At 38.4% G+C, this 25,701-nt stretch overlaps 3 protein-coding genes across 14 annotated transcripts; 2 read left to right on the forward strand and 1 right to left on the reverse strand.

Moving 5' to 3' along the window:
- The first annotated feature begins 1 nt into the window (after nucleotide 1).
- Nucleotides 2-3,680, forward strand: LOC110859928 (peptide chain release factor 1-like, mitochondrial). Of its 8 annotated transcripts, none has more exons than XM_022108965.2 (6): nucleotides 2-117; nucleotides 213-249; nucleotides 1,721-1,931; nucleotides 2,021-2,106; nucleotides 2,187-2,385; nucleotides 2,455-3,680. In XM_022108965.2, exons 3-6 carry the CDS (start codon nucleotides 1,721-1,723, stop codon nucleotides 3,057-3,059), a joined length of 1,101 nt encoding a protein of 366 aa, XP_021964657.1. In that variant the 5' UTR covers nucleotides 2-117; nucleotides 213-249; the 3' UTR covers nucleotides 3,060-3,680. The 8 variants fall into 8 exon arrangements, with proteins under 8 accessions (XP_021964657.1, XP_021964658.1, XP_035715752.1 ...); XM_035859856.1 differs by having other exon boundaries at nucleotides 35-121; XM_035859857.1 differs by having other exon boundaries at nucleotides 45-145.
- LOC110859925 (cAMP-specific 3',5'-cyclic phosphodiesterase) lies at nucleotides 3,043-25,270 on the reverse strand. 5 transcript variants are annotated; one of them, XM_022108957.2, is made up of 25 exons: nucleotides 22,720-25,270; nucleotides 22,481-22,611; nucleotides 10,750-11,070; nucleotides 8,718-8,819; nucleotides 8,548-8,651; nucleotides 8,440-8,480; nucleotides 8,261-8,370; nucleotides 8,124-8,179; nucleotides 7,939-8,027; nucleotides 7,735-7,875; nucleotides 7,622-7,647; nucleotides 7,428-7,500; nucleotides 7,251-7,354; nucleotides 7,053-7,183; nucleotides 6,902-6,950; nucleotides 6,747-6,833; nucleotides 6,641-6,684; nucleotides 4,370-4,393; nucleotides 4,175-4,278; nucleotides 4,018-4,107; nucleotides 3,900-3,942; nucleotides 3,764-3,813; nucleotides 3,622-3,675; nucleotides 3,468-3,540; nucleotides 3,043-3,390 (listed from the first exon to the last, which is right to left on the reverse strand). In XM_022108957.2, the coding sequence occupies exons 1-25, from the start codon at nucleotides 22,870-22,872 to the stop codon at nucleotides 3,317-3,319; spliced, it is 2,274 nt and encodes a 757-aa protein (XP_021964649.1). In that variant the 5' UTR covers nucleotides 22,873-25,270; the 3' UTR covers nucleotides 3,043-3,316. The 5 variants fall into 5 exon arrangements, with proteins under 5 accessions (XP_021964649.1, XP_021964651.1, XP_021964652.1 ...); XM_022108959.2 differs by lacking the exons at nucleotides 22,481-22,611; nucleotides 22,720-25,270 and adding an exon at nucleotides 18,514-19,877; XM_022108960.2 differs by lacking the exons at nucleotides 22,481-22,611; nucleotides 22,720-25,270 and adding an exon at nucleotides 13,909-14,846.
- LOC110859927 lies at nucleotides 4,382-6,647 on the forward strand. Its single transcript, XM_022108963.2, has 9 exons — nucleotides 4,382-4,621; nucleotides 4,686-4,752; nucleotides 4,825-4,989; nucleotides 5,070-5,242; nucleotides 5,305-5,482; nucleotides 5,551-5,745; nucleotides 5,821-5,982; nucleotides 6,047-6,202; nucleotides 6,276-6,647. The coding sequence occupies exons 1-9, from the start codon at nucleotides 4,417-4,419 to the stop codon at nucleotides 6,577-6,579; spliced, it is 1,605 nt and encodes a 534-aa protein (XP_021964655.1). The 5' UTR covers nucleotides 4,382-4,416; the 3' UTR covers nucleotides 6,580-6,647.
- Nucleotides 25,271-25,701: the final 431 nt, after the last annotated feature.

The raw sequence follows: 25,701 nt of genomic DNA on the forward strand, positions 1-25,701 counted from the left end.
TTTATTTTGCGGGCATGTGCTTTCACTTACTATTCTCAGAATCACAAAACAACCACGAGACTGGCTTCCTCAAAGACTTACAAAAATTAATTGTTACACGTCCGATGATAAGATAAAGTAGGTAATTAACAGCAGTTATCTGCAAGTATGTGCAGCTTCCAAGCCATTGCTCGTTTACAGAAAACTACTACATTTATTACTTGGTATTACAGATTACCGAAGGAAGGAACAATTCATTGAATTTAAAAGGTAAGATTAAAATAAAACGAGGTACAAAGATAAGTAAAATGAATTATAAAAATTATTTCAATATTTAGTTTATGTTTAGACCTTGACTTGTACAAATTGTAAAAAAAAATTATCATGTCGTGTGAAGTTTAAAAAATAACGATTTTACAATAACTTTCATTTCAGCAGCTTCAGTACCGGAAATACGTGGAGCAATTAAAAAAACTCGCCGCTAACACTGTCAATTATTACCCGAAAGTATAAAACTTTATAATACATATTAATTAGTCCTAGATTAGTTTTAAATTGCATATTTAGCCATAATTTAGTTCACTTAATTTTACGTTTACAACGAAAATGCAGCGAAACAACAACTTTCTCCATTTAACAATGCCGATAAAAAGTAGTGAAATGTTGTCCGAAATTTATAACCACATGTCCTACGCGGACATTATCCTTACCTGCGCCGATTCTTCGACCAATCAGAAACCTGTCGCTCACAAACTTGTCCTCTCCAATTGTTCCCCCTTTCTGAAAACCTTACTCGAAACAAACACAGATAGTCATGAATTAATTATTCCGGACGTTAGTACCAATACAATGATGCATATTTTGAAGTTGATCTACACCGGAGAGGTCAAAGTTGGAAGTGAGGACGAAATCTCTGATGTTATCGAAGGTATCGATCTGCTCGGGATTAACTCTGTCGTCCATGAAATTGGATTTAGTCAAGAGGTAGAGCAAACGACGTCAAGAAGTATTAACGAAGAAACGGCTCAATTAACTCCACCACCAGAAATATATGAAGAAGAGTGGACCACGTCTCAACTAATTTCACCCCTTTCGATCGAAGATCATGCAAGTTATTGGAGTGACATGACCACTTCCGAAGTGGTTGGGGTACTCCCTTCCGATTTTGTACTGGAAAACATAAAGACTGAGCATGTAGGACTGCTGTCGTCATCAAATGATTCTCATATTCGCCAAGACGATGATGCAAACGAAACTCTTGTGGCAAAGAATACACAGAAAAATAAGAGACGCACGCAATCTTTTGTCTTCCAAAATGATGACGAAGATAATGATGACCAAATCCACCACGTCCCCAAAAAATTAAAGACTGAAGATCACGAGTTCTCTCAGTGGATTGGACAGTTACCAGTTAGTGGAGTGAATGATTTCGTCTTTCTTTGTGATGATAATGATCTTGAGGACGTAGAGCTTAACGACGCTGAGAAATTACTCGCATTACAAAAAAGCACCATGATGGATCACCCTTACGCGGTGAGGAAACAAAAATGTCTCAAGAAAAAAGGTTCCGACCACGACAAAAAATAATTATAAGTCTAATCGAAGTCCAAACAAAAGTTATCTCATTACAATTTACAAAGCACTTAATTTATTAGTATTATATTTATTGATTTTTGTACTTGACAGAATTTTTTAACGCCTTTTACTTTTACATAGACGTCTTAATAAAACTGTGTTTTAGATGATGAAATGGAAAAAAGTACTGAGCTGTCTCATCTCTTCTCGCCTGATGTCCACATCAAGTATAAATTTGTTGACGAAAAATTCCGAAAAAGTTTTCCAATCCCATTTGGAAAAAATTAGTGGGGAAGTAACTCACAACTTGTATGGCGTGGCGAGGCAACTCGTAAAGTTTCAACAAGATGCAGATGAGATTATTTCATTGCAAGGAGGTTAGTCCATCTCCCCTTTGGTTTAGATTAGTTAGGTCAACGGTCAACGGTGTACATACATATTTCATAAAATTTCTCGTTAATTGTAGAGGCGGAGAAAGATGCTGAACTTCAGTCCATGGCAGAGAAAGATTTGGCTGTTTTGCAAGAACATATTGCCACTTTAAAACACAGGGTTAGTCATGTCCATGTCATATTTAAAAGATCTCCATCCATCCTTGGGTTTCATACTTTCCTTGTATTATGCATACATAGTTCCTCACCGAGCTAGTTGACCATTACAGGATGGACCCCGTGTATTCTTCCTGTCACGAAGTCTTGCTCGAAGTCTCTCCCGGCGTTGGGGGTCAAGAAGCAATGCTCTTTAGTCAAGATTTACTTACCATGTATTCCAACTATGCTAGCTATATGCGGTGGAATTACTCTATTGTCCACCAGGACTTTAGTGAACTTGGTACATCATAGATTATCTAGTTATTCATTTTTCATTTTCATCATCACAATCTATTCCTCCTCATTTTAGGTGGCCTCCGCCAAGGATCTATCTTAATCAACTCTCCTTCTGCATACAAAACGCTAAACCTCGAATCCGGGGTCCATCGAGTTCAACGCGTCCCCAAGACAGAGAGAGCTGGTCGTATTCACACCTCCACGTCGGCTGTTTCTATCCTTCCCACTTTAGATGATGTTGATATAAAAATCGACGAGAAAGATTTAAAAGTAGAAACACGGCGGTCGTCCGGTGCTGGGGGTCAACACGTCAATACAACCGATTCTGCCGTTAGAATGTATCACACCCCTTCTGGTCTAGTTGTTGATTGTCAAACGGAACGGAGTCAGATTCGAAATAGAGCGGCCGCCTTGAAAATGCTTAAAAGCAAATTGTACCAATTAGAGTATGAAAGAAATTTGAAGATGAGCAAAGATTTGAAAAAGATGCAGATCGGATTAGCTGAGAGGTCGGATAAGATTAGGACGTACAACTTTATGCAGGATAGAATTACAGATCATCGATATTCGTATACGACGCATGACATGACAGGAATACTATCCGGTGGTATAGCTTTTGATAATTTTCTACAAGAAATCAAATTACGAGAGGTCGATCGTGTCTTGAGTTTGTTATAGACTAGAGTTTTTATTTATTCGGTTTCTTTTGATTGTCTATTTCATCCTAAATTATACACACACATGTATCGACGGAGGAGGTAGTAATTATTATATCAGTCGCCAGCAACTTTTTTAAAATTTATATTCGAGAGAAATTGGAGTTAATTGAGGATGAAATATTTTGGTTAAAATTAAAATTAAAATTATTTTTTATTAGGAAATAGAAATCTAAGACGGTTTATTATATTTCTAAATAAGTCAGGCCGACTATTATGTCACTTGTTCACCGTGATCGTTATCTCAGAGTCTTCTTCTTCTTCTATCTTCTCAGACTCGTTTTGAGGAGAGGCTGCAATAAGCAAATCAGACCAGAAATTAGCTACGTGTTGATTTCGATATTAAGAAAATAGCAACAGTGGTTTATACCTGGAACTAAACTTTGGTAAAAATCCCTGTTCTCTTCTAACATATCCAGAATATCTTGGGCATCGGGGTGCACCTATGATAATTCAGTTTTGTTATCCATGATCGCAAAATATATATAAATGAAAATACAAAGAAATAAAAAGTTAGTACTTACGAGGTCGGCCCATGTTTCCCAGAGTGGATGAACAATAAAGTCTATGAATCCAACCTGTATGACAATTTTTATAGTTTGTATGCATAATTGTACAATGATTTCTTATTCATCTCAATTCAAAGACACTTGTACAAGTTCGTACCTGCGACTTTTCAATGGATGGGTTATGTCGGTCGCACATTGCTGATATATCTATAAAAAACATAGCAAGGACACACTTAGTCATCTATTACTTGGATATACCGATTCATTATATGTATTATCGAGGTTTGTGTTACCTAGACCCTGTTCTCTCTCCTTGTCCCCTTGTAGGAAGAATTCCTATAGACAACGAAATATTTTAAAATTTACTCAAGAGATTATTGTAGTTTTTGATTAATTAATTTTTTCCATTACCTCCATAATTCTGTCCACCCATTTCCTATAAAGGTCTAGCGGTTTCGTTGGATTGCTCAAATCTGCACAGTGCACCATATTTTGAAGGACCTGAAATACATCACAATTCAATTATTTGACTAAAGGTGCTCTTATTACTATATTACCAATATGTTACCTGAATTCTGTCCGTGTAATTATCGAGGAGAAGCACCCCCGATCCAGCCACTTTCTTTGTCTCAACCATGGTCTTAAGATCGGCCAGTAAGCTCATGTGTTTACCTGTTTAGGAATTTACGTAATAATTACACTGTGACCACAATGTGACTATCAATTGAATATGCTAATAATAAGAGTAGCAAGTGGGTCTTACTCATATCTGTCGCCAGGACCATATCTGTAATAATGGGGTAATGTTAGATGGGAAAACTTATTCATTTACTCTTTCAATCTCTGCGATGTTTAAACTACTCGACCCGATGTAGTCTTTTAGTAAACAACCTGGTGCTTGTTACAAATGAATTGATATCAGTCACATTAATTAATTGTGTAGTCAATTTAGTCATGTCGTTTAGTGAACTTCAGGAAGTTATTGAGTTAAAGTTTGGTGAGATTAAAAAATATGGTAAGTTCAGTCACAAATTTGTCGTAAATGAGATGGTGAAATTTTGATTTTGTCTTTTTAATAGTGAAATCAATTGTAATCAGAGTGAAGAGAGTAGGGTCGGACGGATCATCCGAGGAACTTGCTAAAGTGTACGTTGTAAGACTTATGATGCACACAATTAAATTTGGAGATGTGATATTGTTACTTTCATTTTTCGTCAGGGATCGACTAGTGGAGAAAGCAAAAAAATTGGTGCTGGAGATAAATACAGCCATGTGTGAATTACACGATGTCGAGCTCGATTCCACTTCCAAACGCATCAAGACACGAGATAAATTGGCAAAAGAATTCGGAGAGATATTGGTCGGGTACCGTAAAACAATGTGGTATACAAAATTGCATATTCATTATTTATGATGCAAATGTATGACATAAGTATGACATAACTTTCGATGAACATTGTTAGGTCTGTTCTTAAAAAGAAGAAGAGTCTGATGTCCACTAATTCGAACCAGCCCCCCAGGAGGCAATTGAATCTTGACGACGTTCCGGATGGTACTTTAGTCTATGTCATTGAAAAAATTGATGATCAATACACCGCGTCCGCTAAGCAAAAAAACGAACTGCTTGAAATGAATGGTATAATTTGTTGACATTCAGACAGTATATCGTGAGTTCTAAATGTGCATGTTACAATCTAGGTGTTGAATTGAACCGCGTTCTGATACAAGTATACAGAGATGCGTTATTTAGACCAAGGGAGTTGACATATGGAGAAACTTCCCTGCAAGATAAGTGTCTTTGGGCAAAAAATGCAATTAGATCGACGAGTAATCGAAGCAAGGATAACGGTGTGAATGGGGGATCTTGTAGTTATCTGTGAGTTATTTTGTCATATGCAGTAACTGATTCACATTTCATAGTTATACAAAACTTTTAAATTTCAGCGATAAATGGACAATCCCATTGTTTGCTGATCCGATCGAAGTAATTGACCCCTTACTTTTTGGTGCCTCTTTCAAGAGTGCTGCAGCACTAAAAAATTATACCCGAGACTACAAGGAAGCTAAGTGTTCAATCAAGCCAAAGACTGTAAAGAAACTCTTGTCAAGACACTGGGATGTCATAAATTATGCTATTAAGTAATACCAAATGATGAATTTCTAATTCTGTATCGATGTTTTAATTATGGCGGCTTTGTTGGGTTTGTTTCCTAGTTTAGCAACAGACAACGTCGTCGATGTTGTCGAAAAAGAAGATGAAGTGTGCGTTGCATTGAGTGAACCAGAGAAAAAGAAACGAAAGTCCAGAGGAACGACCGGCAGATTAGGATGCGATTTCTGTGATTATCGATGCGACAAGCCTTCAGCCATGATTGTGTTGGTTTATAAAAACTACGTCGAAATCCATTGTGTCTTGTTGTAAACATGTTTAATTTTTTAGTCATGTCCGGACTCGCACGGCTGAGAAACCTTTCGTTTGTGAAACCTGTCACTTCGGATTTGCAGATAAATCGAGTTTTAATAAACATATAAACAACGGATGCACGTTCAAGGGGAAAGCTCGGAAGCTCGGATTCAAACAGATCGAAACAAAAAGGTACGCCTGTTTACGTAACTCTCGAAGTTAACAGTTATACCTTGCAAGTAATCATTTTTTGTTTCATTCATAGACAAGTTGTCGTTCTACCGTCTGCACCCAACGAAGGTTCAACTAGCAACACCGAAGTTGCCGAACTCAGGAACGAGATCCTCACACTCAAATCAAATTTGCGGAAAAAGGACGAGACCATCATCTTGTTAAATCAAAAGATTGCCGGGTTGGAGAAAAAGTTGACAAAAAGACACCCGTTTTCCAACGTGCAAACCTCAAACACCATGCAACACATAATTCCATTTCCGCGGAAAAGAACCTCACAGACTGATAACCCAAAATCTAATAAAAAATCATCAACGAGCAGCGAAAACAATCACTAATAATGTTAACAACATTTTTCCTAGTAAAAATAAAATGGGATATTAAAAAATATTTTTTTACCGATGCACATCTTTCTAAGCGTAGTTCTTTGTTTTTTGGATAATCTGCAAACCAAAATCTTTGTCAAGATTGGACTTTTACATTATGCATGAGATTGTATTTGTACGTGTTGAGAATATCCATCTCTGGATTCTGCAAGAGTTTGAATGCGACGGCCAAATGGTGATTTTCCAAAACCGACTCATCGTTGTACCTAAAGCAGTTTTTTGACAAATTTTTATAACTCAGCCCAGGAGATACAAAATATAGATAAAAAATTACATCAAAGCCAAGTCCGAACTCGAATTGACCAAAAACTGGTTCGTTAGTCCTGCGCACAAAATAAATGAAAAACACTCATTTATTCATTCGTACTAATTGTAAGTAGTAGTAATCCAACCACGCATAAACATGACAAAAACAAGTCACTCACCAGGATGGTCAACATCATGGATAGCTGCAGCAAAAATTGCCGACAAAATTTCGAGATGCGTAAATACCGACTCCAACGCTGGTGAAAGTAAGAGGACATGAGTGGATTGGGTTACATCGGCTGCGTGGAGACTATAAAAGTCACAGGAAATGTCTTATTATTTCAGCTCTTAATTTTTAGTACTCTGTGATTCCTCACCTGTTATGATAGGGGACCTCTCGTACATACGTATCTTCCAAAGTGAGGAGAAAGTTTACCAGCGTTTTGGTAGGGATTTTGAATGTCTTTTGTAATTCGCGTTCCTAAAAATCATCAAAACCAGGTGGTTACTATTACCATTCCAATAATAGCGAGCCGTAATTCATAAATTCGTACCTGAAAAATGGTGTAGCAGACAGCGGTGAGTGGATGCGTGTTGCTCAACTCGCTCAAATGGAATATATCCAACCTATAAAACGAGTAAAAGTATGTAGAAGTTTAAAGATAACTAGTAGTAAAGCTGAATTAATGTTTTACAATTAAAATTAACAGGTTAATAATTTGTTGTTTAAAAATCAAAAGTTGCTTACCCCCAGCGATCCACATCTTCCAGTAGCTACAGTAATAAAAGCATACGATGACACATTTTTATTACTGTCGTCCCATAAAAAACGAATAATCATTTAAAAAACGTGTCACATACGATGGCAAGTTCCTCCTCGTGCTCAGTCTCCACTCCAAATTTGGGTATTTTATCAGTACTTCCGAGGGATTGAGTATGCGACAAGATGCGACTTCGTGGTGACGCCCCTTCAATCTGTGACATCAACTTCCCCTCCAAGTTCTAAATCAGAAAATTAGGCCAATTATATAAACTTAGAAATTGGACCAATGATTGTGCCCTTACCCTCGCTCCACTCGCCGTTGGTGACGACGGTTCATCTTCATCATCATCTTCTACACGGAGGGATGGGATGTCCAGTTCTTGGTTTTTATCTAGGAAATACACATTTGTATACCTTTAATATCTGCGACCTTGAAAATATGGTACGTAATGTAAGATGTACGCGTATAATAAGAATGTCCTCATACCAACAAAAGTAGAAAAGATGTACTCGGAAATCTGATTCCCCGATTTACTCGATTCTCTATAAATAATATTCAAATTAAAGGTTAAAAGCTAGGTTAAAATTAACTAATTTACGTAGTATAAAGCCACTAAAACTTACGAGAAATGGCTGAGTTCTTTGTTAAGCATTCGTTTAAATTTTGAAGTTGCCATATCAGAAACGCTCCGATGGGTCTGGATGGTCTCCAATTGATCCAAGCACCAGTCCAGCTAATAATAATGTCAAGTAAACCAGTTTATTAACTAAATTGCCACCAGCTCCATTTTTGATCTCCTTACCTCATCAAGCGTCTCTAAAGCCAACCTTGTATACCCTTCTTCTGCAATTTGTCAAAAAAATAACATGTAATTTAAGTAATTTTCCCGTGTTAAATATTTTGTTCGTACCACCGGGTGTGGCGAATTTATTTGGCTGTTGTGGACTCGTACTTCCAGGGGAACCTCCCCCGGAAGTACCAGCAAGCGTAGTTGAAGACGAAGAACGTCGCGACCTTGAAGAATTTTAAATCCTTATTTGTTATGGAACTACTTTACCTTCCACATGTTTCACTTCTTACCTATGCGTCGAGACATTAGTCAAAGCGATGTAATTATTTCTCACACTCCGCAAACTCGCCAAGATTTGGGCGAACGGTGTCACAATATAGTCGTCCCCGTGACTGAAAGCACAAAATATATAAACCATATTATTATTACGATTATTGTTAACCCAATAATCCCTCTTTCCCTAAAATAATTTACATATTTCTAATCTCATGTTCATGATTAACGAGTAACTTGTCCCAAAACGAGCTCCGTTTTATACGCAGTGCAGACGTTGACAGAGTTCTGGGCAGCTTGTTATTCCCCCCACCAAGTATCGTCGAATTGCTGGCGAGTTGTAATAAATTTTCACTACTCTTGTTCGCCCCACCACCACTCATCCTGTCAGTGGGGTGGGTGTAACTTTATGTATGTCGTGTCAATTATCTCATCACCATCCTTAAGGGAGGCATAATAAATTTATTAATTACTTAATCCACCCCCGCGCTACTCAATTCGTGGCCCTGTTGCTACTTCTAAATCTTGATCTTATTCTGCTCCCAGGCAGGACAGCAGAATAGAACGACGTACAATACAATATGCTACTACTTACTTACGTATATCTACCGAGAAAGAGAAGAGACGATGGTTTGTTGCTAGAGATGTGCTCGAGATTCTTATGTATGTAGACCATGTTATGTGGGATATCGATCTCATTTTAGCAGTTCTTCTACGTACGTACGTACACTTTGCACAATGTCCTGGGAGACCCAAAATCCTGCCAAAATTATTTTAAGGCCCAAAATCCTCCCATGGGGGTCGGAGACCATAAAAATGTGGTTCATTTTGATTTTCGAAAGTGGGTGTGGTCAGGAGGGGGGTTTTTATGGAATTTTCAAAAAGTCGCAAATCGCCCCTAAAACCACACCCACTTTGTTCAGAATTTAACGCTGATGAAAATGAGGTATCATACATGCCCCTAGCTCTTACCATTGTCTCGCAAAAAAATAAAATGTAGCGGAAGATCGGTGTTTTTGTCAAAAATCGTCAAAATGGCCTACTTTGAAGGGCTCTCAAATCCTTGATACTGAATTTGTGCAGGAAATTGTTTCTGCATTTTGAAGTACTATCATAGGACTAACTTAGGCCACCGCCTCGGTCGGATCTGAGACGGAGGTTTTTTGCAAATTGAGCTCAAAGTTGACGAAAAAAAACATCGCGATAAAGGTGGATGGGAAGGGACTTTTGAAGGGCCACTAAATCCTTAAGGATAAACATTATCACCAACTGACCTATGCATCCTAGGCTACGGTCATAGTAATATGTAACAGCGTGACCTTTGTTCCATTATAAGCAATAGTGTTCCTATAAACGCGGGTCAAACTTGGCTTTCCTGAGGGCCGCAAAAATTCCTGAAATTGGCCAACTTTAAACGGCTCTCAAATCCTTGATACTGAATTTGTGCAGGAAATTATTTCTGTATTTTGAAGTACTATCATAGGACTAACTTAGGTCATGACCTTGGTCAGATCTGAGACGGAGGTTTTTGGCAAATTGAGGTCAAAGTTGATGAAAATAGCGTCGAAACGACATCGTCGGGATTTTTTGTTTTTTGTGATTTTGGGGGGAAAAATTTTTTATTGTTGATTTGCACGAATCATGACCTCTAGGTCACGAAAAACAGGTTTTTGGGGCAAGTTGAGATTTTTGGGGCAAAGTGAGACAAATCTCAACTTGCCCCAAAAACCTGTTTTTCGTGACCTAGTGGTCATGATTCGTGCAATGGTTTTTATGGTCTCCGACCCCCATGGGAGGATTTTGGGCCTTAAAATAATTTTGGCAGGATTTTGGGTCTCCCAGGACATTGTGCTTTGTCCTAGCCTGGGCTCTGTACTATTCATTCGGGAGAAATGCCAGCACATGCGTTTTCCGAAGTGAAAGAGAAAGTCGGGACACTACAACTAACTTGATGCATGGTCAGGGTGGCATATGATCATCATCATCATCAGCACCATCATCTCTAGTAGAGCTGATATCATCGTCTCCTAGCTTGTACCTACTGCTTACCCGTAGTAAACATCGGCAGAAGAATTGCTCGCGGCGAGTGGATACTGCTGAGAAAATTGGGAAGTTGAAGGTGTCGCGGAAGCTGCGGCCGCGATCCGCGACAAGGATGACATGGTTTTAGGTGACATGTCGAAATCCGAGTCTGATCTGTAAAGGAAGCTTTCTCTGCGTGGGGCTTGAGATGGGAGGGGTCCACCGCCGCCGCCGCCGCCATGGTGGTGCAGGTGGACACCCGAAGAGGAAGACGGTGATTGAGACGAGGGGTCGAGCAACCGGTGGGAAGAGTGTTGTCCGGGCGGGGGTTGATTGTCAACGTCGAAACTGCAAAGAAACAAAAACAATTAGTGAAATTATTACTATTATCGTCGTATTTTTACACTGTCTGTACAAATTATTTGCACGCTACACACATTAACAAAATTGTGAATGGATCTTCTAAAAAACAAACAATTTTGCGCAATTTTTTCCCAATCTCTTTGAAATTGTGCCGACAAAGGGAATACAATGTTTTCCATTGTGCAATATAAACTACTTTAAATACGAGTTAAAAACATGAAAAAAAGTATAAATGAGGGACCTGTAATGCAACCTGCTCTGTTGGATGAGGATATTAACGGGCGATCTTGGCGAGGAAAGTAACGGAGAATGTCGACTTGGTTGACTGTGTGGGGAAAGAATTGTCAAGTGGTTGGGTCGACCACTACCACCACTACTATTTGTCGTCGACATGAAATCCAACTTTAACGACAAAGGTGATGGTCGTCGAGGTCGGGGCGATTTATCCATTTTAATTACACTATTTGTATGAATGTATAGTATAAACAAACCAAACTTTGAACATCTGTTTTTCAAGAATCGCGAAAAATTTTACCCCCCAAAGAACAACTAGTCGAATTAAAACTTCTCTCTTCTTCCCATGCAAATAAATCTATTTTTAGTGAGACTACGATGACAAGAATGAAACACACACACACACGCCGCACACAATGTCGGCAACTCAACTCAGTTAGTTAGTTGCTCAGATATTTAACGGTACTATAGTACAACTAGACCAAAGGAACATATCACATGTAAAACACCGAGCACCAGATAACACCGATTCTCAGAGACAAAGAAGAAAAGAATGCTGTTAAAGAAAAGTGTGAGTCGTTGTTCATACGTCAAACTTTTTTTAAAACGTGAGGAAAGAAATGACTCAGTTAATGGGAGAGAGAGAAAAGGAAACGCGTAATACTTAATAATGCAATCCCCCCTGTTTAAAAAGAGGAAAAATATGAATTATCTCATCATCATCATCTCATGTGTGGGAATAATTTCAACAATTTTAACAAGGCTAACAGTTTTTTCAGCTATTATTATTACTATTGGTCTTATGTATGTATAAATGTTGATGAGTTTTATTAGTAAAAGTTCACTGCATTCAGTCATCCTCAGTCAAGTCAGGGTAGTTACTTTACTTTACTCGTGGAAGAAGAAGAAGGTTTCAAATGAGCAATAAAATATAAAAAATGTTGGCAGATAGTCAACTATCCTATGCCACCACGGATAACATTCTTCATTTTCAGTACAGAAAATTTTCGCCCATTTTGCGCCCAGAGATTCGCAGTTGTCACGATCAGTCAAAATAAATGTTGTGTTTATATCTCTTCCTCTTCACCGTTGCCCTTTGCTTGCACGAAAAATAAAAGTTATCCGAAAAACATGAGGAGACTACGTACGAGACGGAACAACGTTGTATTTTCCGTCCTCGTGTCTCCCCTCTCCTGTCATTTCGAAATGAATGCCAACATGCTTTTTTTAAATTGCTTTAATCTCCTCCTCCTCCTGCCTTTAACTAACTATCGAAAATACCAACGTCCACGATACACCACCATTCATTTTACTGATCGACTATCTATCTTATTCCCAAAAAATAGTACGGATCGATAGATTAGATGGATCGGGAGGGGATGGAAAAATTACAACATTATCGAATGCCCTATCATGTTGCATGACCGATTTATTTATATTATTTATGTCCTCCATTCCATCCAACTCCCAAACCGAACCCAGTGAGAAGAATATAAGGTGTTTTTCACTAGAATACGCCAAGAAATAGATCGTCGTGTTAAAATTTTGGGGCTGACATTTAACTGGCGACGCTGAGACTTTCTTGGCTTTTTTAACGAAATTAAATCAAGGTGGATCTAGAAATATTTTCATAAAGAAACCAACGATATACAACATGTGCATAGTACAAGTAAAAAAAAGACGAGGACCGAAATATTTAAGGACAGGTTGAGTTGGATGATACGTACAATGTTCTTTTGCAGAGGTTTAAATAAGTTTTTCAAGGTTTTTTATATTAAACTGATGACTAGTTTAATCACATAAATCAAGCAATTGCAGTAAAATGGTTTTTATCCTAATGTCACTTGTCAGAATTGAAATTGCATGTGAATTCCTTAACAATTTCACGCAACAAGAGAACTCTTGTAAAACACGGCTGAATAAAAATTGTTTGCACTTATGCCCCATAAATTTTTTTATCTCTCCAAATCTATACAACACACCTCGCTCTCTGTGCAGATAGTTTGGAATTTCGGCCGTGTTTAACAGAGCAATTCAATTATTTGATCGTGTGCAATAAAAAATGTGTGAAGAAGAATAAAACGAAATCCGTCACGTCACTTCGTCACTATTTGCTCAACAAATTGTAAAAGTACAATAATTTTCGACACGAGTCTACGTGCAGATAAAAATTGAGTTCAGAAAAGCGTAACAAAAATGTGTATGCAAATATGTAGAGAGACGACCGTTAAACAACCATACCATGTTCGCATTTTAAACTATTTAAATACTTACTACCCGTTAACGTAAATACTACAAACACCACATACCAGTCATATCCAGTATTACATGGTACAGATAACTGGTTATCGGAATAAATTACTTGTCGAATTACTCAACCAACAACAAAGTTTAAAAGAAACAAAAATTATCATCATGTACATATGGACAAATTGCTGTTGCGTTTTTTGTCACAAATTATTGGGCAAATGTTCTCTCACCATCAATCAACACGTGAATTTTCATTACCTACCTCACCTCACCTCACTTCCTCACGTCACTTAAATGAATGAAAGGTAAACATGCTAAAAAATTAAAGATAATTCGTACCCTGTTCCATAAACCCACGAGTGTCTCCTTCTCCCCGAACTTTGCTGTATGACGGATAAGTAACTTTTACTCGTGTCGACGGCGTTGTTACACCCACCACCAGAACCACACCCACCACCGCTGCTAACACCATCACCACCATAATCTGTACTCTGATCGTCACTCATAATAATAACAGATGGACTTTCGAACAAAGAAGATTTTCATCTTCTTTTTCCCCTTGCACTAATTCTAATCTCATTTAATTTCTCTCTTAATTGCTCCTTTATTTCTTTTTCTCTGCTTAAAAAACCTTATTTCTTTACGAAGCACCATTTTTTAAGGGCAACATTTTTATTTTACGGACTATTTTATTTAGGCCATTATTTTATTATCTCCTCCTCCACAAGTAGTAGATACTTATCGATTATTGATATATAATTATTTTAAACGCGCGTCGTGTTTATTTATCAATTAGGTCGCAATTTTCAAGAAGACAAAGTGTTGAACAAGACAAGGCGGCGGTAGTAGTAATAATAATAATAACTATAATTATTATTACTCTAATTATTGCAATTATTTATTGTAAACATGTTTTTTTTCTTCTTCTAACTTATTGCTCTCCTCAGATCTGTATACACAAGCTGCTGGACTGGACTAACTCAACTCGACATGGTAAAATAAACTGAATTTTTGTCAGGCCGACTAGATGGATAAGACTGAGTTTCATTTATTAGTTGCTGAGATGGATGATTACAAAATTAAATTAATTTAAATCCACATGTTCTCCTTTCAGAGAGGAGAGAGAACCAGCTCTCTTCTTCTGTCGTACTCCTATTTAGCTAAAAGACTAGATGTGTAAAAGTGCCATACGAAAACTAAAAGGTTGCCACTGCTGATCTACATGCTGCTGGATCTGCTATTTACTACATGCTTCCTTTGCTTACTTATACTACCACCAACCAGCCGCAGTGTTATTTTATACCAACGAACCAACGAAGACGTCTTTTCTCGTGGTATACTACTAAATTTATTCGAATGCGATATGTACCAACCAAAGTAAAGCAAAGTAGCGTGAGAGTATGTATGTAACATAACACGCTAAAAACTCTGCGCCTGGTCAGACCACGCTTTTGCAAAAGTGAATCTCTTTAAGCTCCTGCAGCTCTCGGAGAGATCTCCGCCGAGCAGTAGAGTGAGGCAAATATGCGAAAAGCTTTTAACAGAACCTCTCCGTCGTGGTGGCAGTAAAATTATTATAACAATTTTTGATATCAATTTAATACACCTAATGAATGATGATATGTACAGCGCATCATCAGTTTTATAGCGTTTATCACTTATAAAATTATACTGCGGATTGTAATAATGAGATGAGACGAGACGCCGAGGTAGTAGTTTCGGGTTGATGAGATGAGATGAGACCACCACGAACCAACCAAACGCCTACTGTTATTATTACTTATCTATAAATTTACTACCATTATTTGCAATCTAGATGAGCTACCTATGAAAATATGTGGGCAAATATGTACATACTGCAGTTAGTGAAATAAATATAATAATATTCACGAATGGAGATGAATGTTTTTAATGCTTATTCCAAATGTAAATGTTTTGCCTTTTCATGCACCTCCACTTATATTCATTCCTTGACTCCTAACCTATTATGTAGTTCTCTCTACCGCACTTATTTATTACCAGCTTTTGTGCGAAATGTATGTAGTATGCAAGTACATAAGATGAAGGACTTGTTTGCGTTAATATATGACACTTTGGCTTTAGGCAGTTACTTATTTACGTATTCATAACACCGCAGTGGGTGCAGCAGCAGTAGTGGCAGGATTATGGATTATTGTGTTACACGAGGGTTAAAGTAAAGTGTTAAAAGCGTATGCAACACATACATATATTCACAAAAGCCTGTAGCTAAATATTACCTAAATCTAATCTACGACATAACGAGTTAAGTGATTGCGTCGTCGTCGTTCTCTGTTACTTACACACAGTTTCTCCGTGACCCAAGCCACACACACACATGTACACCACGATATTTCGCCACGAATTTTTCGCCAAAATTAATTAAATGTCGCCAAAAAAAATCTTATACGCATATCCACCACCCCCACACAAAGACACACGTATATATATGTACCCAATACGTGACATTTCAAGATCATTCGATTTGAACAACTTTTCTACAAATATGCAATCAAAAAGAGCAGGTCATATGCACCCGTTTATTTTTAGGGAATCTATTAATACTTGATATGTACGGATTAGACGACGACGATGAAGAAGAGGGAGAGATCTTTTCGCAAAAAGTGGGTAAACCGGGATGATTTGTTGATATTAAAATATGGATGGATAGAAAAATTCTGTTCGTACTTAGGATTAGCGGAGAGAGTGGCGGCACAAAGTTTTTTTGCATACCCAGCAGGAAAAGATGAGCAGTCCTCCACCTTCAATAACTGAACCATACTTTGCTTTCGCGTCCTTTACAGCATGATAATCAGAAGAACTTATCCAATAATAATAATGAACCCATGCCCTCATTCACCATGTGCCGTATTATTATTATAATTCCGCACTACTACTACGGTGTGATACGACGATATACGTATACACGAATTCCCAGTCTACGACATCCCATCACCGCACGAACACACCGACACCAAACCAAACTTTAGCACAAAAGTAAACAATTAGTGACAGAAACCAGATTTTGTTCTGTAACCCTCTAGTCGCCGCCGGATGATGGTTAGTTGTGTATGAATGTGGAAATTATTTGTCCTCGATATACGTAGTCGCAAGTGGTATAATGCATAGAAAAGAGAACATGGAAATTCATGCTGCTGATAATTACTCTTGTCAACTCGACATAATAATTATGTAATGAACTCTCATCATCATGGTCGTCGTCACACACAATCCATTATTACATTATCCATTATTACACACGGAGGACACGGGTAGATCTGCTCTATATGTATCATCGCTCGTTATCATTATACGTATGTCGTTTACAAGAGTTATACATACGTACACAAATTACCAACAAAATGCTACCTAAATTATTTCGGCGTGCGTACTCACACCAAGTAACGTATACAAATACTGTTTAGATTTGACAAAATGTAAGGTATCTTCAACCAAAAAATTAGTTTTTGATCCAAAAAATCACATTAATACGATCTTATACCCATAGTAAAAAAATCTCAATTTCTTTTCCGACCATGATATGCCTATACCCCCATCAGCCTCATGTCATCTCACATTTTAATCTTACTAGTCACTCCATGATGAAACACATACATGAGTGGAGTCAAAGTACCTAAGTACGAACTTTAGCTTATCAAAGAACCCTCTCTCTCTCGAGTTCAAGAGTTGCTTATGACATTTGTCGTACACAAACCACCACCACCATCACCACCACTTGAACCAGATAGGAGGACAGATAAAAGGAAAGATAAAAGTTATCCACCGATTTTCCATTGTCTTATATTTCTTTTCATCCGGTGGTGGTCTGGTCAGGTCTTCCTCCTCTTTTCTCATTTTTATTGTCTCTCTCTCGTAATGACAGGAGAGAGAGATATATAAATATATAAGCTTTGATTCTATTTATTGCTTTTTCAATGGGCTCTATGCTCTTCTCTTATCTGCTTTTCGGTCACCCACTCGACTAAAGTACCACGACGACAGACAACAGAGATCAGTTAGTATGAGTACTTTTCCTCCTCAATGAGACCAGACCAGAGCTCTCAAGTGTGCATTATGTCGTTTCATTTTGTTTGTCGGGGTTAAAACCCATACAACTGGAAAAAAGGGTTTAATTCGATAATAAAAATATAGAAAAGGAGCCGACAAAGGTGTCGTCACATCAAAAACCAGAAATGAAATCAAATCTCAAACGTCATGTCGTCGTTTTGAGATCAAAAGGGCATACAAAAACCAAAACATTCTTTCAACTGCCTTTTACTTAGGCTGATATTTTTTTTGCCAAAGTGGATGGATAATATGTTATTACAAGGTTTTGACCATCGCGTTATGTTATTTTAACCTTCGCTTTCTCATCATCTGTTTTGCGGTGGATTTTTAGGATAAGGTTTTTATAAAGGTTATATCATCACTCAGGATCGGTTGAGAGAGAGAAAAACAACACTTTACTTCAAAAAGCAACAAGTACAAATATCTATAAGTGTACTTGCTACAAGAAGACAGTAGTGCCGCACAAAATCTAAAACTAATATACAACGACCACTTCATTCCCAATATTCGTCATAAAAACTAAAAGTCTACGTAAACCAGTAAACTTTTTCCTTCTAAGTAAACGAGATTTATCCCAAGAAATATTTCCAATCTCATTTCTTTCCTTTGATGTGCAGTGGAAAAAATCGATTCAATTTAATAAATTGGATCCAATTCGATCCATCCACGCCACACCACGCCACACTTTACTTTCACTTGAAGTGCTGATCAATATTATGCAAATTTTTCTCTCCTTCTGCACATACACTGCGCTGATCAACAAGTTTACACCCAAAGAAAGTTGCATAAATCTTATGGACAATCTACTAAAATTTAAGTCTACAAATTCCAAGTAAAATTAAAGCATACAAATATTACCCTTCCTCCTCATGAATGGAATCCTGTCCCGGTTGTCCAGCAGCGTTGGGGACAGCTAGCTGGTCGTGGACGTTGGCAAGTGTGTGTCTTCGTGATCGATGGTCACGATTGATAACGACGGAGGCCGTCGGTTGATTATATGATGACTTCTTCTGCTGACCATACTTTCGCAAACTGCCACGTTCACCTTGCATCTTCTTCTTTTTATGATATAAAACTGTGCTCCAGTTTAGTTATTTTATTTATTATTCTTATTAATTCGAAAAAACCTCGTCGTTATTTCTTATTAAAAACATTTATTCCGATGATATGTACATATTTCCTTGATATTTTATAGATAATCTCTCGGAAGCCTAAATATATATCTCACCCGGAATCTTATGACGTTTTTGTTCCGCATGGAAAAAGTCATGCATAAATGCGTCACAGACTAATTTATGTATTACATTACGTAAAAAGAATGCAATGAAACCAGGTTTTCATACTCACGTAAATATGTAAATGATAAGAAAAAATGCGAATACTAAGTGAATTATGGAGAAAAAAAGAGCAAATACCCTGCCAAACTAATAACTTGAGTAAAATTATATGTCGTTGATGATCACGATATTTATCACTGCTGAGACGCAAAAGAAGAGTGAAAGAAATCCATGTCACACCCAAAAGGGGAAAAAAGTGGCATATAAAAGCAAATCTTATGGGATTTTATGATGTCAAAAGTAAGTAAAGTCAAAACCTTATGTCTCCTCGTTATCTATCTCTCACGACGAGCAGTGAATCTCTCATGTAATATCTCTCTCTCTCTCTTCTCTCCCCTTTTGAAATGTAAATGAAGATATTAACGTGCTAATTAACCACCACTACTACTACTCCTACTACTGCCAGCAGCAGCAGAAAATCTTAATAATCCTGCCCAACTACTACTCAGCGAAAGATCTCATCTCTCACTAATTTCGTTACGTGGTGGTACTACTATTATTGTATTATTATTGCTCTATCCTATCCTATCCCACGACCAGGCAACTGTCAACCCTGGTTAGTCTCAAGATAAACTAAGTATATCTATTTTCTCTTAGTTGTACAGCGTTGATTTCCTTATTACTTCCGAATCTCCTCCTTCTCCAGAAACACCTACCACCTGTTAGTATTAGGAGAGAGCTCAGCTATGTATCCTCCCACCACCTTCTTCTTCTTCTCCTGGAGAAAATACGGAATGGAAGTCGTAAGAAACAGAGAGAGGAGGAAGACAAGATGTGGAGAAAGTGGAGACTTTCCCTGCTGCAGTCTATGCTTTCTCTCGTACCCTTGTGGTGTGGTGTGGTGGAAAGTTAGTGTTCAGTCAGTCAGGGTCTCTCTCTGCTATTCTGGGCCGAGATTAGACTTGAACTGAGCAATAGCAGAACATCATCTCGCCGTCGTTCGAGAGAATGGAGAACACACAGAGAAAAGAAAACCAGCCCAACCACCAACCAGGCAGGCCAAAATCAACAAATATATTATATTCCCCTTTTTCCTCCTCTTCTATATATTAATCTGTTGCTCTCTCCACTCGCGAATTCTCTCTCTTTACATGGCAGATCCTTGAATGAAATGCGGACGGATGGAGGAAGGAGTTGCAATTCTCACCATCACCACTACGATACTCTCACCATAAAGATAAAATACAAGTTAAGTGAGGATTTTGAGGAGGGCTGTATTTATTTTATCTGGTAAAACATGCCACCACTATTATGTATACTACGACTCACAGAAACACAAAGTGTATAGCAGCACCACTTCCAACGCCACCATTATTAAGTGTGGCTATTATTTTATAAAGTTTTTGAAGCCGAAGGAGGAAATGAGTTTGAGTTTTGCGAGCTTTATTTTGTGCTTGCGAAATTGGATTTGGAATCCAATCTAGTCCTCGGCAGCGGCGTGTGTACGTATCTCACTTTTTGAGATTGAAATGTGAATCTCATGTAGCCTGTCTGTCTCTCTCTCTGCCTCGCGTTCGTGTCATTAAATGATCATTTACCAAAGTCAGCAGACGAGAGATGAAATGGTGGTTTATGGTTTATGATGCCAAATGTGGTTCTCGGCTAGTACTTCACCTTTACTTGGATTGGACTCGATACGACGACGACCAATAATGTCGAGGCCATGAGAGAGAGAGCGAGATGATGAATTCCTGGCTAAAACAGGTAGTCAGTCAGGCAGCAGGAGGGTTTGCAGAGAGAGACGGCAAATAGAATTAGAATAGCTTTACTTTACTTTGCTCTCTCTCTCCAGTCGAGGAAGATAGAATAATATAAAAGGTGGAAAGAAGAAATCGATCCGACATCCATCCAACCAACATGGGAGGAAAATGCTGTAATAGATTTATACTCACGGAATGCAATGCACAGCGAGAGAGAGAGAGAGCTATATATAAAACGCAATATAATAAATTACATCCAAACCACCCAAACCTTACAATCTTGCAAACCTGGAGAGCTGTGCATGCAATCCGACCAGCCAAAAAGCTCAGCTCTCTCTCAAACAAAATCCCACCTTGCACGAATTCCCAGTGAGCTACAGCTACATGCCTAATAATAAGAAATCATCCTACTACGAGACCAACCAACCACCATGCAAAATGTTCCATGGGAGAGGAAAACCATGGAAAAATCGTCCAATCCACCATCTCAAATTCGCACATTTCTCCGCCATCTCTGTCGACTCGGGAGTAAGTGAAAGTCGACTTTCTCCCGAAACTTTGTCTAGGTCTCTCCACTCTGGCAGAATTTTTCCATGCTGGGAAAATACATAACCAACCACCACCACATGCACGGTCAGAGAGTAGACCATGTAATCAATAATTCAACTCTACCAGTGTATATTTACTAGATAACAAAACAGAGCAAATTCTTTTACTTTCACTGTGCTTTCTCTACTGCACTCTTGTCCTGTTTGCCCTCGAGCAGGCTTATTTTTACACATCTGCCATCATCCCAGTCTCAACAAGAAAATACATACTTTGTGTGAACGAGGATGAGATGAGTTGAGAGGATCAGAGATCGTTATTATATATTGTTTGATCCGGTCCGACCTCATACCGGCGACCCGAATATAATAATCTTATCTTCTTCGATTTTGTTTTTGATCTGCTTATTGACGAGTAATAAGCTCCCTTCTCGCAGAGCAACAGACAGACAAGGACGACGACAAAGGAGGCGGTTTGAATAAGATTGAACACCTGTCGCATCACATCTGACCTATTTTCCCTTCTCCATAAATACATTCGCATTTCACATCAAAGGAAGGAAATCCTCTGTCGGCAGAAGTAATAATAATAACGATCAAACCACCGTGCCATGCAAATAGTCATATATTTACTGCCTTCTGCTATTTACTGCCGTCGTCTGGAAGTAATTTTCAGCCAGGGAGGGAAAAGGGATTAGAAAATCTGTCTCAAAGTAATAACTACGTATGGCCAGGAGGAATATTTTAGTGGGGGTAGGCACGTCAAATATTTCATTGGTGTGCACACATACAGAGAATGCATATACGATTTTCGTCGCAATTTTCGCATTTGTGGATTCCATATATCAAACAAAAGTAAATGTATGGTAAATATTTAAACAAGTTTTAGGGTGAAAGCTAATAATTATTACATTGCAATACCCTGATTACGTGAATACGCCGCATAAATCTTGTAAAGTGAGCCACGTTACAGCCAAATTTCCGGGATTTATTTAAGTCGCAGAAAATAATCTTCGTTACGAAAACATTTTACATAACCAAAGTAAACTTGTATTATGTTCGATTTCACCATTTTGCACAGTAATTTTACACCATCCCACCCATATTTCATTCATCGAAATATGATATTACGTAAACAAATATCTACTCAGGTTACTTTACAAATCACGACTAAACAAGATTACCTTATTAATTATGTAATTAGTACATAATATGTAAAAGCATATAATATTTATTTCCCAACCTTCTAATTCGTGGCGGTGCAATGGGCCAAGATCTCCTACTTCTTAAAATGACTAGATTCTTAACTGTAGAATTGGTCCTTCCAAACTGCCCTGTCGGCGCACTCGTCCTCTTTCTCGGCACCCTCATCACCTAAAGACAAAAATATTTCCTTCACCCCGATCTCTATTTGACGAGGTCATCTACTTGACCTCACGTCCTAAACTCATTTTATTACACCGATTGACATTTGACTTTTACCCTGTTGTTCCAAAGATGCGGCCCATTTCCCGTTTCGACGGAGAAAGTCCGTCTAAACTTCTCAGTCGTGCTTTCCCCCAACAAGACTCGCTTAAAGAATTCCACATCCGTCGGCTTCAACTTTTCAGACACTTTGTCGTCCTCTTCCTCCATTTTAAGGTTATTATTATTACTCTCTAACCACAATTACGACGGATTATCACATCCACTCAAGTAAAGTTCGTTTGTTGCTGTTGTTGTTTTTTCTTTATACAAAAAGTGCAAAGTTTTTATCTCTTCTTTAGATTTTTACTCAGAAAATCGTTACACACAGCGACGGCATCGTGATTTCGTGGGGAGAAAGTGGGCTGACTAATTGGATTGGCCTAATAAATGTGCCTCTTCCATCACATTCATTTCGTTCGTATCTATGCATCCAATCCAACTAGTGAGTTTGAGCCCCTTTCTTTCCACACGTTTCCTTCCTTTCACTATCACAAAAGGGTCTAATAATAATAATAATATCTCCGAAATACATAGGCCAACTGTGTGCCAACTAAATATGTGAAGAATGAGGACGAGAAATGCGACGAGATGATGAGGGGAGGATGGAGATACTACTGCAGAATAGAAGATGATGATGATGACGATGATTATCAAGTATTCGATTCGTAACGTAAAGGTCCATAAAATCAACTGAACCAGACCAAACCAAACCACCACCAGGCAAGAAGAATCGCCAAGAATGCACTCAGAGTTCAGGACACAAAAGTAGTATTGATCTCAATTTCTATTACTTCTCAATGTGCCAAAAGATATATGTAATAATATCAAGTGCGGGGAAAAAGCGACTAATAAAGTACAAAAAACTTTCTCCACTGAACCAAAACCACGAGGAAAACCACTACTCTCCGTTTTTCAATATAGGTTCTCACTCTCCCCGGTACATGTACAAAAGAGTACATTTCTCTCCCCTTGTCCGTCTGGAAGGGTCGTGTGACAACAACAATTTATGACTATGTACAACTTGCAAAATCCTTCCTGGGTGAGATGGAACTAAAACTTTTTGTATTTTGGTTGTCCTTATTACGACAGAGAGAGCGGAAAATAGAAACAAATTGTTAGCGGGTCGTTGATTCACTTAAGTCTCACGAGTCTATCCCAAAGGTGGAGAAAGTTGCTCGTTGGAATTATTTAGTAAATGAACTTAATGGAGAAAGTGATGGTATGGTGGTGGTAGTGATAATATTGATAGTGTTGATGATGGGGTAAGCAGTCTGGTGGAGAAAGTTGGAATTGGTCTTCTATTTTCTTTGTTCGGCGTGCGAAGGAGAAAGTGGAGAAAGTGGACGAGCAGGAGGAGAAGAACATTGAACAAACACGTGTGCAGATTTTTCCCAAGAGACGAGACCAAGACGATTGTCAATGTTGAGAAAGTTTTTGTATTGCTTTCTCTTAACTGCTTTCTCACCACCTGAGCTAGATAATAATGCAACCTCCTCTTCGTCACACACTGATGATGAGATTATCATGCACGATCCGATCGAAGTGCTATCCTATTGTCTTGCAATATTCCGTTTGTTAATAATTCCTACTGCGTCGTGGTGTGGTGACTTTCACTCAACTACTGTGTTTTTCACTTATTTAAACTTCAGAGAGTAATCAAGGCTTGAAAATTAATTGGATTTTTTTTTCTCTCTCTCTCTCTGTTTGAACAAGGTCTACTTTTACTTTGGAAATTGAAGAACGACTTGTCTAGCTATCCTATATCCTTCTTTTTTTAGTTCTGGGGAGAAAGTCGACGTCGTCGTACCACTAGACGACCAGCACGTTACGTATAGAATTCCCTATTTCCATACCCCCATGCAAAATTCATTCTTCGACAACCACTTATTTCACATAGTACTTATTCGCTGGTTGGTTCCTCTGTTTGAATAGGGACAAACTTTTTAAGAGGATTTTAACTAAAACAGCAGCAGCAGGAGCGGTGGAGGAAACTTTATAAAAGTGAAAGTTGAGTGTTGACGTATGAAATAATGGACGAGCAGCAGGCCTCGATTCTCTGTAAACTCGGCTTAAAATTAGAAATTAATATCCTCCCTTTCCCTCTCGTGTAAATAATTTCAAATTGTGGATAGAATTTTACACCTTATTCCCCACAGCATCTTCTCCTCGTGGAGTAAAAGACACACTAAATTAACCAACCAGCTCGACCAATTTGACTAAATAGTGAAAATTCATACAAAACCAAACCTACCCACCACACAGCCGTCACTGTCCCTCTCTCTCCACAACTAAGTATTTGAAGTGAAAGGTGGTTTGGTTTTGTCTGTCAGTCGTACATCGTGGCAGTCTGTTAGCTGTCTCTCTACCCCCCCTTCAAATAGCCAACCGACCACTAAACTAAAGGATGATCTCCTATATCACAATGATTTCAAGATAGAAAATTGCGGTATGCAAAATGCCAAAATCCATAAGATTTACTAAGGAGAAGAATCTAATGGATTTCGCGACGCGTTCCCGTCTTATTACAAGTTAAAACTGGTAAGCTTGACATTAGTTCTTGTCTATCTAGACTAAAATGCTCGACTAAAGCTCTCTTTCTCTCTCTCACTCTCTGCTGAAAGTGGTTGCTTGTTGTGGCTGCTGCTGCTCACTCTATGTGGTGGATGGATAGATTTTAGCTTTTACTTCTGCTGCTCTAGGTAAGTAAGCAACTCTCACACTGAAAACTGAACCATTTCCTTTAGTTTGGTAGGCAGGTTTGGTTTGGTTCGTTCCTTGGTACGGCGATCACTCACACTCAGCTCAACTTCAACTCAGCACAACCAACTGACTGACTGGGAGAAAGGCAAACATCACTTTCCCCCCCTGCCCAATGTGCTAGAACCAGCACCACCACCACGAAGCATGGTTTGTTCTCACGGGGAGAAAGCAGTTAGTTGAGCTGGCATGTTTTTTCCTCCTAGGACACAAAGCAGGGGGCTTTTTGCATGATGAGAA

The sequence above is a fragment of the Folsomia candida genome, unplaced genomic scaffold, assembly GCF_002217175.1.
Source record: "Folsomia candida strain VU population unplaced genomic scaffold, ASM221717v1 Fcan01_Sc028, whole genome shotgun sequence".
NCBI classification, from domain to species: domain Eukaryota; kingdom Metazoa; phylum Arthropoda; class Collembola; order Entomobryomorpha; family Isotomidae; genus Folsomia; species Folsomia candida.

Coding starts and splice junctions, on each gene's coding strand:
- LOC110859928 (XM_022108965.2), top strand. CDS start 1,721: ATGATGAAATGGAAAAAAGTACTGAGCTGTCTCATCTCTTCTCGCCTG. Junction 1,932..2,020: donor GATTATTTCATTGCAAGGAG/GTTAGTCCATCT, acceptor CGTTAATTGTAG/AGGCGGAGAAAGATGCTGAA. Junction 2,386..2,454: donor CCAGGACTTTAGTGAACTTG/GTACATCATAGA, acceptor TCCTCATTTTAG/GTGGCCTCCGCCAAGGATCT.
- LOC110859927 (XM_022108963.2), top strand. CDS start 4,417: ATGGGAAAACTTATTCATTTACTCTTTCAATCTCTGCGATGTTTAAAC. Junction 4,622..4,685: donor TGGTGAGATTAAAAAATATG/GTAAGTTCAGTC, acceptor TCTTTTTAATAG/TGAAATCAATTGTAATCAGA. Junction 5,746..5,820: donor GTCATAAATTATGCTATTAA/GTAATACCAAAT, acceptor TTTGTTTCCTAG/TTTAGCAACAGACAACGTCG.
- LOC110859925 (XM_022108957.2), bottom strand. CDS start 22,872: ATGGAGGAAGAGGACGACAAAGTGTCTGAAAAGTTGAAGCCGACGGAT. Junction 6,685..6,746: donor GAGATGGATATTCTCAACAC/GTACAAATACAA, acceptor TTTGGTTTGCAG/ATTATCCAAAAAACAAAGAA. Junction 4,394..6,640: donor GCTTAGAAAGATGTGCATCG/GTAAAAAAATAT, acceptor CCATTATTACAG/ATATGGTCCTGGCGACAGAT.